General features: G+C 48.8%; 1 protein-coding gene and 1 pseudogene across 1 annotated transcript in view; both read right to left on the bottom strand.

Annotated features, from left to right (window-relative positions):
* Positions 1 to 14,684, bottom strand: part of myt1la (myelin transcription factor 1-like, a) — an 87,847-nt gene extending 73,163 nt beyond the window's left edge. Inside the window, exons 1-3 of the mRNA XM_056294593.1 lie at positions 14,630 to 14,684; positions 13,591 to 13,624; positions 11,970 to 12,032 (exon numbers count right to left, since the gene is read on the bottom strand). Of these exons, the coding sequence (XP_056150568.1) occupies positions 11,970 to 12,032; positions 13,591 to 13,624; positions 14,630 to 14,684 (152 nt within the window). The remainder of the gene's footprint in view (positions 1 to 11,969; positions 12,033 to 13,590; positions 13,625 to 14,629) is intronic.
* On the bottom strand, positions 5,320 to 5,389 carry LOC130125824 (U4 spliceosomal RNA; annotated as a pseudogene).
* Positions 14,685 to 17,706: the final 3,022 nt, after the last annotated feature.

Genomic DNA, 17,706 nt, shown 5'->3' on the forward strand with positions numbered 1-17,706 from the left:
TTGGTTGTTCCACCGTCCACCATTTCCGTTACTAGGACTAGCTGCTGATAGCTACCGGGGAAAACAAAAGTGCTATTCTCTCCCTGTTTTGGCTGTGCAATGGCTGACGCACTTCCTTTGTGCTGTAAACCGAGTCATAATTTTCCTGCGAGATGATAAACGGTGGTAGACAGAGTTGCATCATGAAAGTGAGGTTTATAGGGAACCAATATAAACGCCGATGGTGTCATTATTCTATAGCTGTTACACTGTGCAATCAACATTTATTTCACAATGAGTTAAAGCACAAAAGTTGCCTACTGCCGCTTTATGGCGCACCAGACACTTGAATATAAAACAATTCCACCTTCCAAACACTACAGCCGACATAACCCCAAGAAACAGGAAACACAACCGTAGCACTTAGGCCAGAATGTTTATACGCCCACATATCACATATCCATCCATCCATGTCCACACCGTGTCACATATCCATCCATCCATGCCCGCACCGTGTCACATATCCATCCATCCATGTCCACACCGTGTCACATATCCATCCATCCACATCCACACTGTGTCACATATCCATCCATCCATGTCCACACCGTGTCACTATTTCCATCCATCCATGCCCACACCGTGTCACATATCCATCCATCCACGTCCACACTGTGTCACATATCCATCCATCCATTCATGCCCACACCGTGTCACATATCCATCCATCCATGTCCACACCGTGTCACATATCCATCCATCCATCCATCCATGTCCACACTGTGTCACATATCCATCCATCCACGTCCACACTGTGTCACATATCCATCCATCCATCCATGTCCACACCGTGTCACATATCCATCCATCCATGTCCACACCGTCTCCCATATCCATCCATCCATGTCCACACCGTGTCACTATTTCCATCCATCCATGCCCACACCGTGTCACATATCCATCCATCCACGTCCACACTGTGTCACATATCCATCCATCCATCCATGCCCACACCGTGTCACATATCCATCCATCCATGTCCACACCGTGTCACATATCCATCCATCCATCCATCCATCCATCCATGTCCACACTGTGTCACATATCCATCCATCCATCCATGCCCACACCGTGTCACATATCCATCCATCCATGTCCACACCGTGTCACATATCCATCCATCCATGTCCACACCGTGTCACATATCCATCCATCCATGTCCACACCGTGTCACATATCCATCCATCCATCCATCCATGTCCACACTGTGTCACATATCCATCCATCCACGTCCACACTGTGTCACATATCCATCCATCCATGTCCACACCGTCTCCCATATCCATCCATCCATGCCCACACCGTGTCACATATCCATCCATCCACGTCCACACTGTGTCACATATCCATCCATCCATCCATGTCCACACCATGTCAGCAGAGATGCTGTAATGTGTGTCACACGCAGCTCATCTACTTACTGACCACCAGCATAGAACCACATGTATCACAGAAACGTTCATCTCTGAATCATATACAGCACACACACACACACACACACACACACACACACAAAGATTTGTAATTTGTGATATTGGGCTATGCAAATAAAATTGACTTGACAAAGATGACATTTCCTTTATTGTTATGGGCTGGTAGGCTGACAGCATGTCTGCTCATACTGTCTGCAGCCTGGGTGTGTGTGTGCGCACGCGCGTGTGTGGGTCTGCGTTTGTGTGTGTGTGTGTGTGTGTGTGTGTGTGTGTGTGTGCGTATATACGTGTGTGACCTTGGCCACCTCTCTCTCTCTCCCACAGGCCAACCGCACCAATTAAAAATCCACAGGTAATTATAATTACCTGTGGAATTTTAATTGAATTTTAATTAGGAAACACGGCAGAGAGAGAGAGCATTCTGTAATTATATACATATATATATATATATATATATATGTATATGGAGAGAGAGAGCGAGAGAGAGTTGAAGCCATAGAGAGATGGAGGCAGGGAAACAAAGAGAGACAGATGGAAGAAGAGATACAGGAAGACAACTGAGATAAAAAAGGAAAAGATGAACAGCTAAACTATTGCATATCAGAGAGGAAGAGAGAGAAAACACGTGTGTGTGTGTGTGTGTGTGTGTGTGTGTGTGTGTGTGTGTGTGTGTGTGTGTGTGTGTGTGTGTGTGTGTGTGTGTGTGTGTGTGTGTGATGTGACTCTCCATATTGCCACAGTACGGAGTGAAGGTAAGTTGTGAACCAGCAGGAGCTTCCAGCCCCTTCTGATCTCGAACCTTCATCCAGCCCACCAGACGTCTACGTGTGACATACTTGTTGTGTTTCCATATTTCAGAAACTTGTGTTTAAATTGTTCCCCCATGACTCAGATTTCAGTGTCAAGTTCTTCTGCAGACATCTCCGAAACCAGTCCACGCGAGCCTGGGAAGTGAAGGCTCGATACCCATCAGATGACTGAAATTACCATCAGAACGAAACCTGCGAGGGTGGGGTGGGGTGAGGGTGGGGGTGGGGGTTACTCTGAGTGCCCCTGGCGACACCTGCCTGCCGCTCATCACCGTGACAATGCCCGGCAGCGTGTGTAGGGAGGGGGCGGGGCCTCACAGTCTACAGAGCGGTTGCCATAGGAGCCAGGCTGAACTCCCTGGCCCTCTGCTGCAACATCCACAAGCGTGCGCGCAGCACTGTCGCCATGGTGACAACATCCCCTTCAAGAGGAGTGGTGGGAGGCCGTGATTTAGATGCTGACAGACTGCTCCTCTCCTCCCTTTCCTGTTCTCTATGCATGATTTATTCTTTCTCCTCCCCCCCCCCTCTCTCGATCTGTGTCTCTCTCTCTTTCAAGCAATAAAACAAAGCAGGCATGGATGTGCTGTATTCACTGCAGGGACAGTCGCTCTGCTCCCCCCCCCCAACCCCCCCCCCAACCAACCAATCAGGCTTCAGAGCACCTCACACACACACACACACACACACACACACACACACACACACACACACACACACACACACACACACACCGATAATCCGTGTTTCAGCCCTCCTGTCCTCTCAACCTCTCGCTGTGTTTACATTGAGTAGATGGGTGGACTACTTTAAAGCGGCTTTGAGTATTAGAAAAGTAAGTTTAATTAATAAGTTCAATTGATTTTTATTATTGTTATGATCACTTTATCCCCGTGGCTTGTTTTCATGTCAAACGACACTTGGTTGTTTTTGGTGTTGCTCTTCCATCAGCTGCTTCAGACTGCAGCTACCGGTGACGGTCTGCAGGACCGCTTCCGGTGTGGGAAGATGGCGGCGCGAATTCGCGTTTGCTGCAGCCTCACCCAGTCCACGTTTCGTCTTCGTTTGATGGCTGGGAGAGCGGGGCAGGCTAAGCTAACTGCTAGCCCATGCGGACCGGCAGTTCCGATAGCACCGAGGGCGGTCTGGCGGCGGGCGGTCTGGCGGCGGCCTCGCCTGGCGGTTACTGTGGTGTTTTTGGTGTCGTCGTGAGGAGTGCGGGGGGAGGGGGGGTGTCGAGGGCCGGGAGAGCTGGCGCTGGTTCGGCTGGGTGAGCTTGGTCTGCCTGCTTTGTCCCGGTGGGCCCGGGGGGACCACGACCCCTGCCCGGAGCTGCGCCCGAGGAGGAAACGCCGAGGGTGGTCTGAGAGGACGCGGAAGCGTGGCAGGCTAAGCTAACTGCTAGCCCATACAGAGGGCAGGCTAAGCTAACTGCTAGCCCATCCAGACCGGCGGTTCCGACAGTCATCCTGGCTGGCGTTTGTTCCCTCGGACAGTGCTTTTTGTTTAGTTTTGGTATATGTGTTAGTTTGGATGTGTGTGTTCTTGCAGTTTTTGGATGTGTTTGTGTCTTTGTGTTGCACCGCTGGGGGAAACGGCATCTCGTTTCATCTCATGTGCACAAGTGCATGAAGTGAAACGACATATAAAGTGTTCCTGGCTCCTGATTCCTGATTAGAAACCTGCAGCTAACGTTTAGGGGGACAGGTGTGGTCTCCTGGTATCGTCCCCACCGTGCCCCCTGTGTCGTGAAGGGAGAACATCGGAGGTGTCGCTATGACTCACTACTTCCAAAGACTCTGGACAAGAAACACAACAAGACCACAAGACAAGACTCATTAATTGATGACTTAATTGATCATGACTAATGATCACTGCAAACTGTGTCTCTTGTCTCGTGTCTTTTCTCTCTCTGAACGATGTCTTCTCCTTCCTCTTCTTCTGTGTGTGTGAACGCTGTGATGTGAGTCTCCCCTGTGTGCACGTGCAGTCTGTCCTCCTCCCGGGTCTCCATGGTCACGTCAAGTAAAGTCGATTTCATTTGTGTAGCCCATTATCACAAATTTCAAATGTGCCTCAGGGGGCTTTACAGCAACACAACATCCTGTCCTTAGACCCTCACATCGGATAAGGAACAGCTCCCTAAAATGGTGGTGGTGGTCGCGGGGCTCGGGTCCTGGGCTGTTCCGGTGGCGTCTGGACACTGCTCGGCATCCTCCTCGTCATATTCTTCATATATTTTATAATTCATTATAATTGTGTTATCCTCTTTTAATTTTGCATCGTGTAAATTGTGTAAACACAACATCCACCGCACGTTGTCCGTCTTGGGAGAGAGAGCCCTCCTCTGTTGCTCTGTCTGAGGTTTCTTCCTAGTTTTTCTCCCTGTTAAAGGTTTTTTTTAGGGAGCTGTTCCTTATCCGATGAGAGGGTCCTAGGACAGGATGTTGTGTTGCTGTAAAGCCCCCCGAGGCACATTTGTAATTTGTGATATTGGGCTAAGGCGGAACGGTGGCGCAGTGGTTAGCGCAGTTGCCTCACATTAAGAAGGTCCTGGGTTCCAACCCCGGGGTTGTCCAACCTTGGGGGTCATCCCGGGTCGTCCTCTGTGTGGAGTTTGCATGTTCTCCCCATGTCCGCATGGGTTTCCTCTGGGTGCTCCGGTTTCCTCCCACAGTCCGAAGACATGCAGGTCAGAAGACTCGGCCAGACTAAATTGTCCCTAGGTGTGAATGTGTTCACACCCTGTGACAGACTGGCGGCCTGTCCAGGGTGTCTCTCCGCCTGCCGCCCAGTGACTGCTGGGATAGGCTCCAGCATCCCGCGACCCTGATTGGGATAAGAGGCTTGGATAATGGATGGATATTGGGCTATATACAAATAAAATTGACTTGAGCACGGCAGACACGGGAAGAACATGCAAACTCCACACAGAGGATGACCTGGGATGACCCCAAGGTTGGACAACCCCGGGGTTCGAACCCAGGACCTTCTTGCTGTGAGGCGACAGTGCTAACCACTGCGCCACCGTGCCACCCAAGATTCAACCAGCAATAATCACGCCTCGGATTAACCTCATAGGCTATGATACTGCCGCTGCGCAAAAGTTCAGTGGCGCTGTCTTCTGCCAGTTCCGCTGTTGAGGTCTTTGTTGGATCGCGCTTCGTCTGGAACCTCCCCCTTAACCTATCCACCTCTTCCTGATCGCCACAGGGCTTTGACCCTGGATGTTTATGGGTTGATCCTTGTGGAAGGACACCTGCGCATGACAGCTTTTTACGCGGTGAGGCTGATGTGCCTGCAGCCACCACATGATCCTTGGCAGGAGGTGGCCAGAGTCCAATGGCGTGGAGAACCAAGACCACCTTCTGTTGCAGCCTTCATCCGCCTTCACTGGCATTGTGACCTGAAGACATCTTCCACTAGTTCCATCGTTGAGGTCTTTGTTGGATCGTGCTTCGTCTGGAACCTCCCCCTTGACCTGTCCACCTTGGGTGACCCTACCAGGAGCCAAGCTCCGGACGGCATAGCTCTTGGGATCATTGGTGCATGCAAGCTTCTCCACCACAGCAAGGTGGCGGTCCAGGAGAAGCCAGAAGTAGTTACACACACACACACACACACACACACATCTACTGTAGATATTGTGCATACAGTACCTATAACCACAATAACCCAGATACAAACAAGTCAATGTGTATGAACACACACACACACACACACACACAGGTGGGTGCAGTAAATGCCATCTTTATCATCACAGTGGTAGAGGTTGGGATGGAAAGAGAGAGAGAGAGAGAGAGAGAGAGAGAGAGAGAGAGAGAGAGAGAGAGAGAGAGAGAGAGAGAGTGCGAGTGTGTGAGAAAGAGAGAGAGAGAGGGGAGAGGAAGAAAGAAAGAGAAAGAGAGAGAGAGCATGGTGAACGGAGAGTTAGAGGTGGACAGTCTTCTCCTCCTACTCACTCCAGAGTCCATCTGTCCAATGTTTCACCATGAATCTGATTCCCACGCAGGAGAGAGTTGCTGAAAACCAGCTTCATATCACACTACGCAACTACACTACACAATACTACACAATACTGCACAACTACACAGTACAACAAAATCAGAACCACTACATGGGCTGTGCGAAGTGTGCGGCCACACAAGGCCCGAGCCTGGCCTGCAATCCTGCAGTTGTTTTTTAAATACTGAATATTTTGTTTCTGCTCTGGACCCAGCATGCTTCTAGAATGATCTTCCTGTGTGTCAGTTCCATCATGCGAAGTCAACGTCACATAAAAAAAAATCTAACAGATTATTAAGTATTTTTCATTTTCCACATTGTGTTGTTATGTAGTGTGCAGCCCATCTCGCTGCTACATGTGAGGCAGAAGGAGAAGGGGGATGAATGGTGGCTGCTCGGTGTGAGACAGGTGGAGAAGGGGAATGGTGGCTGTGGGGCAGAAGGAGGAAGGGAATGGTGGCTGCTCAGTGTGAGACAGGTGGAGAAGGGGAATGGTGGCTGTGGGGCAGAAGGAGAAGGGGAGTGGTGGCTGCAGAAGGAGGAAGGGAATGGTGGCTGTGAGGAAGAAGAAGGGGAATGGTGGCTGCATGGGGGCGCGACTGATTTTGTAAACACAAGTCGGGTGCCGAGAACAGGAAAAAAATGAAAAAGAAACAATGTCATAACCAGTACGAGGGTCGCTGGATAGATGTGTCAACACTTCCGGAGATGCGCTGGCTCAGCAGGTGTCCAAAGCTAGCGGGTGCATGTGACTGGAGGCTATGTGTGATGACCAGTGTAGGCTACAGACCTAGCCACAACCTGACACACAGGCGGTGGGTGTCTGATTCAGTTGCTAAGCTCTTGGGCTGAGGCAGAAAGAGCTTTTCGGCAGCTGCACCCACGACTGAGCAGCCCTATTTAGGATCCACTCTGCTCACCCCAGTAGGGGAAGGGGCTGGAAAAGGTGCCCTAAACATAGCCTGCCTCGAAAACTCCCGTCTGGGCTACCGCACCCAGAGGGATCACCACTAAGCGGTCAGAAACATAAACGGAAGCAAACTTACATTGGAACCTGGAACGTGCGGACCCTCATGGATAACAAACACAGTGATCGACCCGAAAGGCGAACTGCCATCATCGCCAGGGAGCTAAGGAGATTCCGGATCGATATCGCAGCACTCTCCGAAACCCGACTGGCTAATGAGGGGCATCTGAAGGAGGAAAAAGGCGGATACACTTTCTTTTGGAAAGGAAAACCTGCTGATGAGCCAAGGATCCACGGTGCGGGTTTTGCTATTAAGAACAGCCTCATCAACCACCTCTCCGAACTCCCTGTGGGCATCAATGAACGCCTAATGTCCATACGCCTGACGCTTGCAGGCGGCCAAAAGGCCAATGTTGTTAGTGCCTACGCTCCAACACTTGATGCACAGGATGAAGTGAAGGAGGCCTTCTATGCTGACCTGGACAACGTCTTAACCAAAGTCCCCAAGGAGGACAAGCTAATTCTGCTTGGAGATTTCAATGCCAGGATGGGACGAAACCACAATAGGGAAGGAAGGAGTTGGCAACACGAACTCCAACGGCATATTACTGCTATCAAAGTGCTCAGAACACAGCCTGGTCATCATCAACACACTTTTCCACCAAAAGAATAAACTCAAAACATCCTGGATGCATCCTCGCTCTGAGCTCTGGCACCTCATCGATTACATAGTCGTCCGCACCAAAGACCGCCATGATGTGCTCAACACCAGAGCGATGACCAGTGCGGATGACTGCTGGACAGACCACCGCCTCATCCGCTCCATCATGTCCATCCGTCTCACACAGAAAAGAAGGGAACAAAAAAGACAGTGCCAGCCAAAGCTCAACATCGAACGGCTGGGTGACACCACCTTTCGAGGACAGCTCCAGGCTACTCTCAGCGCTGCTCTGCCCAAGCAATACCCAGGAGATATTGATACACACTGGGACCTGCTTAAGTCTATCACCATGGACTCCTGCAAAAGCACCCTTGGCTATAAAACCCGGAAACATCAAGACTGGTACGATGAGAATGATAACGAAATCCAACAGCTCATTGACATCAAGCAGCAAACCTTCATTGCCTGGCAAAATGACATCAACTGCAAGGCTAAAAGAGTAGCCCATGCCATAGCAAAGGCAGCTGTTCAATCTCGGGTTAGGCAACTGAAGAACCAGTGGTGGACAAGGAACGCTCTGGAGATCCAGCAGCTTGCTGACTGTGAGGATACCAGAGGTTTCTTTGCTGCCACAAGAGAGGTATATGGCCCCAGCCACCATTGCCTAGCCTTCCTTCGCTCCAAAGATGGACTAATGCTGCTGAAAGACATTAAGTCAATTACCAACAGTTGGAAAGAGCATTATGAGGAGCTGCTGAACAGGGACACAACTACTGAGATGGAGGCCCTTGACCAACTCCTTCAACAACCCATCAATGAAAATATGGGAGCACCACCCAGTCGGACCGAGGTGCAGGATGCCATAAGGAAGATGAAGAACAACAAGGCCGCCGGACCTGATGGCATCCCAGCAGAAATCCTGAAGGATGGTGGGCTAGTTCTCCTTAGTCACATCCACGCCCTGCTCCTCAAAATATGGGAAAAGGAAGAAATCCCTGCATAACTTAGGGATGCCCTCATTGTCTCCATCTTTAAGAAGGAGACAAGGGAGACTGCGGAAATTACTGTGGCATTTCCCTCCTATCCACCACTGGGGAAAACTCTCGCCCAGGTTTTGGCTAATAGACTCCTCCCCCTGTCAGAAAACATTCTCCCTGAGTCTCAGAGTGGATTTCGCCCAAATAGAGGTACCATGGACATTATTTTCATTGCTAGCCAACTACAAAAAAAAATGCCGGGAACAAAATCAACCACTATACATGGCCTTCATAGACCTCACCAATGCCTTTGACTCTGTGAACCGTCAGGCTCTGTGGCTGGTTCTGGTAAAAAAATGGCTGCCTGGACAAATACATCCAGATACTGAGAGTATTGCATGACAATATGTCAGCCACAGTACTCAGTGGCAGTGGAGATGAAACGGAACCCTTCAGGGTTCACACTGGAGTCAAGCAGGGCTGTGTCATTGCTCCTACCCTGTTCTCCATTTTCATTTCTGCTATCCTCCATCTTATGGGTAAACGCCTGCCACAAGGAGTCAGAATCATGTACAGAACTGACGAACAAATCCTGAACATTAACAGATTCAGGGTTTAAAGCAGAATCACCACCATACCCATCATGGAGCTGCAGTATGCTGATGATAATGCCCTCGTGGCACATTCACAAGAGGACCTACAGTGCATTCTGGATGCTTTTGACAAGGCATAGAAGCAGCTTGGTCTGGCCTTTAACATAAAAAAGACCCAGATCCTCTACCAGCCACCACCCAACACAAATAACCCTGCTCCACCCCCAACTATCTATGTTGACAAAACCAGACTGGAAAATGTGGCCCACTTTACATACCTCAGAAGCCTCCTATCCTCCAAAGCTATCACTGATGAGGAAATACACCACCGCCTCAGTTGTGCCAGTGGGGTTTTCTCAAGACTGAGGAAAAGGGTCTTTGAAAACCGCGACCTCCAGGCCAGAACGAAAATTCTGGACTATAGAGCGGTAGTGTTGCCCACCCCACTGTATGGATCAGAATCCTGGACCACATACAGCAGGCACCTGAGGGCACTAGAGGCACATCATCAGAGGTGCCTCCGAAAAATCCTCAAGATTACCTGGGAAGATAGATGCAACAACACCAGCGTCCTGGAGGAGGCTAACATTCCTGCTATCACTGCCACCATCGCCCAACACCAGCTCAGATGGACTGGCCATGTCATCTGTATGCCTGACTCTCGCCTTCCAAAACAAGTCCTATACTCCCAGCAAAAAATGCCACATAGACCCTAAGACCTGGGAGGACACAGCAACCAACAGCGCCACCTGGAGGACACTTGTCTGGGAAGGAGCGGCACTATGTAATAATGATCTCCGCCGTGCTGCAGAAGACAAGCGCAGACTCAGAAAGGAGGGAGTTTCCCCCAAAAAGGCCCAAACCAATCCCACGACTACCACCGCCCACCCCTGCCCACACTGCACCAAAATATGCGGCTCCAGGATCGGCCTCTTCGCCCACCTGAAGACCCACAAGGACCAAGAAAGAGGACAGTCATACTCGACCCCGAGTGACCGCCGATGAGGCTACAGACCTGAAACACTGAGTTGTAGCATACTGTCACAATTCACCATGCCAACGTAAAGTCACAGCTAAGCTGACCCGATGAAGTAAAGCCAGTAGAGTTTACAGTAGAGTTTACTGTTGTTGTTTTTTTTTCTTTGAAAGACACACACAGCACAAAGTCATACTTGAGACTATGTGTGTGATGCTGCTGCATTATTATTATTGTCTTTGGATTTTCCCCTTTTCTCCCCGATTGTACCTGGTCAATCACCCCACTCTTCCAAGCCATCCTGGTCGCTGCTCCAACCCCTCTGCTGATCCGGGGAGGGCTGCAGACTACCACATGCCTCCTCCGATACATGTGGAGTCACCAGCCGCTTCTTTTCACCTGACAGTGAGGAGTTTCACCAGGGGGATGTATCGCGTAGGAGGATCACGCTATTCCCTCCAGCCCCCCCCCCCCCCGCCGAACAGGTGCCCCTAACGACCAGAGCAGGCGCTAGTGCAGCGACAAGGACACATTCCCACATCCGGCTTCCCACCCGCAGACACGGCCAATTGTGTCTGTAGGGACGCCCGACCAAGCCGGAGATAACACGGGAATTCGAACCGGCGATCCCCGTGTTGGTAGGCAACGGAATAGACCGCTACGCTACCCGGACGCACAGACCACATATTCTAACCTGAGGTCGGACAAGTATTAGTCGGAGTTTATAACGATGATCTAGAAATTATTACTATTATGTCAGTGAATTCAAAATAATTAAATTAATTGATATTTATTAGGGGTACAAAAAGGTCCAGAGGGTTCCCCTCTGCAGGCCCTGCCGGCCCAGCTGGCCCTGCCGGCCGGGCTCCGCGACCCGGAAAACTCGGATTTCTCTGTCAATATAGCATGCGCTGGGGAATTTATTGCTTCAATTGACTACATTTACACTCAAAACTGATCGGACATCCACAACACAACCGGTGAAATGTCCCTTTAACACACACCAGCTACCCTTCACACACACCAGCCAGTGTTAACACACACAGGATGTTGTGTTGCTGTAAAGCCCCTTGAGGCATATTTGTAATTTATGATATTGGGCTATACAAATAAAATTGACTTGACTTGACCAGTTACCGACTTGACCAGTTACACACACCAGCCACCATTAACACACACCAGCCACCATTAACACACACTAGCTACCATTAACACACACCAGCCACCATTAACACACACCAGCCACCATTAACACACACTAGCTACCATTAACACACACCAGCTACCATTATGTAACACACACTAGCCAGCCTTAACACACACTAGCCAGCCTTAACACACACCAGCCAGCCTTAACACACACTAGCCAGCCTTAAAACACACTAGCCAGCCTTAAAACACACTAGCCAGCCTTAACACACACTAGCCAGCCTTAACACACACTAGCCAGCCTTAACAGATAGCAGTTGGTGACTTCAGTGTGTGTTGGGAGAGGTTTGGGGTTCATACCTGCGATGTCGGGCGTACTTCCCACTGACGTGGCCGCTACCATCACAACCTGGGGTCGGACAACTGGGGGCACACACACAGTAGTGTTAACACACATCTTTATTACACACACACACACACACACACACACACACACACACACACACACACACACACACACACACACACACACAGTGTGTTTGGCACCAAAAAGCAAATTTCTTTGTTTAAGAGACACAATGGTGGACAGACGTCTTCCAGATGTAATTCAATTTATGTGGGTTGGGTTTGTCTTCACGTGCTTGTCAGGAACTTGTGTTCTGACGTCAGAAACTTGGCTTCTGACATCAGAACTCGCAGATACAACACGACCGCCAATCAAGTCGTCTGGTTGTGAACGTCGGGTAACCGTTGGATGCCGTTGTGAACCTGGTTTTCTCCTGGTGGCTGGTATATCGCCATGAAAGCACATATTCCTGAGCTGCCTGTCACTTCAGCAGCTTTGTACTGCATCACCTTCATGTTCAGGTCAGAGACAGAAACAAATGCCACCCCCTCCAAAAAACACTGCCTGGGAACTCTTGAGCAAGGCATCAGAACACAGCCAGACCAGTAGAGGTGATCTGTGAACACCAGTAGAAATTTGTGATTGTACTGGTCAGCTGCCAGTACCCGACAGTACCCGAGAGTAATGGACAGTAACCGAGAGTACTGGACAGTAAACGAGAGTACCCGACAGTAACCGAGAGTACCCAACAGTAACCGAGAGTACCGGACAATAACCGAGAGTACCCGACAGTAACTGAGAGTACCCGACAGTAACCGAGAGTACCCGACAGTAACCGAGAGTACCTGACAGTAACCGAGAGTACCGGACAGTAACCGAGAGTACCTGACAGTAACCGAGAGTACCCGACAGTAACCAAGAGTACCGGACAGTAACCGAGAGTATCTGGCAGTAACCGAGAGTACCCGACAGTAACTGAGAGTACCCGACAGTAACCGAGAGTACCCGACAGTAACCGAGAGTAACGGACAGTAAACGAGAGTACCGGACAGTAACCGAGAGTACCCAACAGTAACCGAGAGTACCCGACAGTAACCAAGAGTACTGGACAGTAAACGAGAGTAACGGACAGTAAACGAGAGTACCCGACAGTAACCGAGAGTAACGGACAGTAAATGAGAGTAACGGACAGTAGACGAGAGTACCGGACAGTAAATGAGAGTACCCGACAGTAACCGAGAGTACCCAACAGTAACCGAGAGTACTGGACAGTAAACGAGAGTACTGGACAGTAAACGAGAGTACCCGACAGTAACCGAGAGTACCGGACAGTAACCGAGAGTACCCGACAGTAACCGAGAGTACCGACAGTAACCGAGAGTACCCAACAGTAACCGAGAGTACCCGACAGTAACCGAGAGTACCTGACAGTACTCAACAGTAACCGAGAGTATCCGACAGTACTCGACAGTAACTGACAGTACTTGACAGTAACCGAGAGTACCCGACAGTAACCAACAGTACCCGACAGTAACCGAGAGTACCCGACAGTAGGAGACTTTCCAGTAAAACAGTGATGAGGACTGAGAGCTGGTTTCTCATGATGGTTAGTTTAAGTTCAGGGAATTCACCCACCTGAACAACTCCTGAGCCGCCGTCTCCACAGGAACTACAAGAAAGAAGAAGCAACGTGTTAATGAAAAGGTCGCGAGACAGGTGGGGTGAGATGCCTGGTGAACACCACGTCCAACATCCAGACCCACTTTCCTTCTGACGCCAGCGTGATGCTGCGTACACTAAACTCCACTGACGCCTGCATTTAGTATGGTTTCACGTCACTAGAACCTTCTACAGACACACGGACACACCAATGGTTAGAAACAGGCTCTGTTTTAACTAGAAACGGTGAAACCTCACACAGCAGGGCACATGAGGGCAGATCCATGACTTCTACCAACCGTTTGCTGAGAGATAAATGAAAACTGACTGGTTCATTTATCCTGAACATCCACGTACACCATGTAGCTGCTGTCACCACACACAACACAACACAACATTTCATCTAACCTGAATACACATTCACACACACAACACAACATTTCATCTAACCTGAATACACATTCACACACACAACACAACAATTCACTTACATCTGGATACACATTCACACACACAACACAACATTTCACTTACAACTTATCATTATACTACTGTCATCTATATCATCATCATAACTATCATTAATTCTATAATGTAGACACACACACAGGCAGAACAGACAGACAGACAGGACAAGACAAGACAAGACAAGACAAGACAAGACAAGACAAGACAAGACAAGACAAGACAAGACAAGACAAGACAAGACAAGACAAGACAAGACAAGACAAGACAAGATAAGATAAGATAAGATAAGATAAGATAAGATAAGATAAGATAAGATAAGATAAGATAAGATAGATAGATAGACAGGCAGACGGACAGACAAACAGACAGATAGATAAGATAGATAGATGGATAGATAGATAGACAGACAGGCAGGCAGGCAGACAGACGGATGGACAGACAGACAGACAGACAGACAGATAGATAAGATAGATAGATGGATAGATAGATAGACAGACAGGCAGGCAGGCAGACAGACGGATGGACAGACAGACAGACAGTAGATTACCTCGGACTCCTTTGGAACGCGTCCGATGGCGTTTCTCTGTTGTATTCAGCTCCATCTGAAGAGAAAGATGGATGGATGCTCATCTCTCTTTCCCTCATCTCAACTTCAATTCCACTACTACAGTATAACCAGTATGACTGTACTCATATTACTACAATATAACCAGTACGACTGTACTCATATTACTACAATATAACCAGTATGACTGTACTCATATTACTACAATATAACCAATATGACTGTACTCATATTACTACAGTATAATCAGTATGACTGTGCTCATATTACTACAGTATAACCAGTATGACTGTGCTCATATTACTACAGTATAACCAGTATGACTGTACTCATATTATTACAGTATAACCAGTATGACTGTACTCATATTATAACAGTATAACCAGTATGACTGTACTCATATTACTACAATATAACCAGTATGACTTTACTCATATTATTACAATATAACCAGAATGACTGTACTCATATTATTCTAGTATAACCAGTATGACTGTACTCATAGTATCCCAGTATAACCACTATGACTGTACTCATGTTTAACAACAGAAGTTAAGAGAATCTCTCGTTCTTCATGCATGCTCAATAATCCAGGTAAGGAAACCACAGAAGGTCATATGCAAATATGGGTGTGACCATTAACTAGAGTTACAATGGCCACACACATGACCCATGGTCACACATGACCCAGACATGTGTTAGGGTCACACATGACCCTGACAAGTCTTAGGGTCGAACATAACCCAAACATCTCTTAGGGTCGAACATGACCCGAACATGTCTTAGGGTCACCCATGACCCAAACACCTCTTAGGGTCACCCATGACCCAAACATTTCTTAGGGTTGAACATGACTCTAGGACAATCTTAGTACCCTAGTGGTGTACAGCTTCCATGGAAATATGAACAACAACAACAATATTTCAGTTTTTCTAATGTCGGGGTCACTCTAGGAACAGTCGTCACATTCCAGGTTGAAAAAAGATCATTTGGAGTCTTTCCTCTGCTGTTAAACACTGTTAGGGGCCACTTTGACCCGGAAGACAACAGAAGGGTTAACATAGACGCTCTCTGACTCCTCGTGCAGGGGGGAACGCTGGTTTTCATTTCCACTAAATCCTCTGTTACAATAAATCATTCATCGTTACTTCATCCACCATGTCTCCGCTGGCTGACCTGGTTTCTTCTTCACCATGACCGTGTTTATCCGTGCACTTTCATTTAATGTGAAGTATGTTGCCTTTAATACATGAAATATGCTCTGTAAATAAAGTTTCATTTGATGTGACATGTCACAAATATATATTACCCGGCCAGCTGGGTAGCATAGCAGTCTATTGTGTTGGCCTACCAACACGGGGATCGCCGGTTCGAATCCCCGTGTTACCTCCGGCTTGGTCGGGCGTCCCTACAGACACAATTGGGCCGTGTCTGCGGGTGGGAAGCCGGATGTGGGCATGTGTCCTGATCGCTGCACTAGCGCCTCCTCTGAACAGTCAGGGCACCGGTTCGGGGGGGAGTTGGGGGGAATAGCGTGATCCTCCCACGCGCTACATCCCCCTGGTGAAACTCCTCACTGTCAGGTGAAAAGAAGTGCCTGGCGACTCCACATGTATGGGAGGAGGCATGTGGTAGTCTGCAGCCCTCCCCGGATCAGCAGAGGGGGTGGAGCAGCGACCGGGACGGCTTAGAAACTAGGGTAATTGGCCGGATACAACTGGGGAGAAAAAAGGGGGGGAAATCACAAAAAAAAGGGGGGAAAAAACTACAATTACCCAAACCCACCCAAACCCTAAAGCAGACCACATGCAGGATTTCATTATCGTAACTCGATGTCTGTCTTCCTTCTCAGATGCAGGTTGGAGTGGATTCTACTGATCCCAAGGTCAGGAGTCGGGGGTCAGGGGTCAGAAGTCAGGGGTCATGGCGAGTTACCTGATACCAGCTGAGTGAGGCAGCGGCTCGTCTGTGGGGTGTTTGAGTTTTATCTGAAAAAGAACCTCAGAACTTCTCCTCCAGAGTCATGATCTGTAAAAACACACAAGCACAAAAACCAAGCAGCTTTAAAACCAACAGTAAACCACACATATCTTCTGCAAATCTTTCTACCTGTCTGTCTGTCTGTCTGTCTGTCTGTCTGTCTGTCGGTCTGTCCATCATTTGTCCGTCTGTCTGTCCATCTGTCTGTCTGGCTGTCTGTCCGTCCATCTGTTTGTTTGTCTGTCTGTCCATCCATACGTCCATCTGTTTGTCTGTTTGTCCATCCGTCCATCTGTCCATCCCCCTGTCTGTCTGTCTGTCTGTCCGTCCGTCCGTCCGTCCGTCCGTCTGTCTGTCTGTCCGTTTGTCCATCCGTCTGTCTGCCTGTCTGTCCATCCATCCATCCATCCGTTTGTTTGTCTGTCTGTCTGTCTGTCTGTTTATCTGTCCATTTGTCTGTCCATCCGTCTGTCTGTCTGTCCATCTGTCCGTCCATCCGTCCGTCCGTCCGTCTGTCTGTCTGTCTAGAACTCCTGAATGAAGCGTTCGACGACCCTCCACATGTTCAGTACGGATGACTGTAGAAACTCTGACCAGGTCACTGCCTTGCTCTACACATTAAACTACACAGGGAATTAAACCAACAACCCTCTTGGTCTGATGGACGCGGACGTCTTCTTGTCCCTTTGTGGAGGGAAAACAAAATGCCCGTCGACCAGCTTCACCCAACAAGCAGACGACTCCCAGTCAGATCCACTGCTAACTCAACGGAAGGGTTTTGAGAAAATATCTAGTTGAGTATTCCAGTACTGCGAGTACTTCCAGTACTATGTGTTGATAGTTTGAGTGTTCCAGTACTATCAGTACTTCCAGTACTGTGCTGATTTTCTAAAACACTGTACTGCCTCTTCAGATGACCGAGAGGTGTCAGCGTCGCCACTTCCTGGTGTAGTTTCCTCTCTGACCACTAGGTGAAAGGTGCAGTATTATAACAGGGTTGCGTTACAGTGTCACTCTAGTTTATGACAGATGATTTGATGCATGTTGACAGCAGTACAACACAAAGACAAAAACACATC

This window comes from Lampris incognitus, chromosome 15 (assembly GCF_029633865.1).
Source record: "Lampris incognitus isolate fLamInc1 chromosome 15, fLamInc1.hap2, whole genome shotgun sequence".
Classification (NCBI taxonomy): Eukaryota; Metazoa; Chordata; class Actinopteri; order Lampriformes; family Lampridae; genus Lampris; species Lampris incognitus.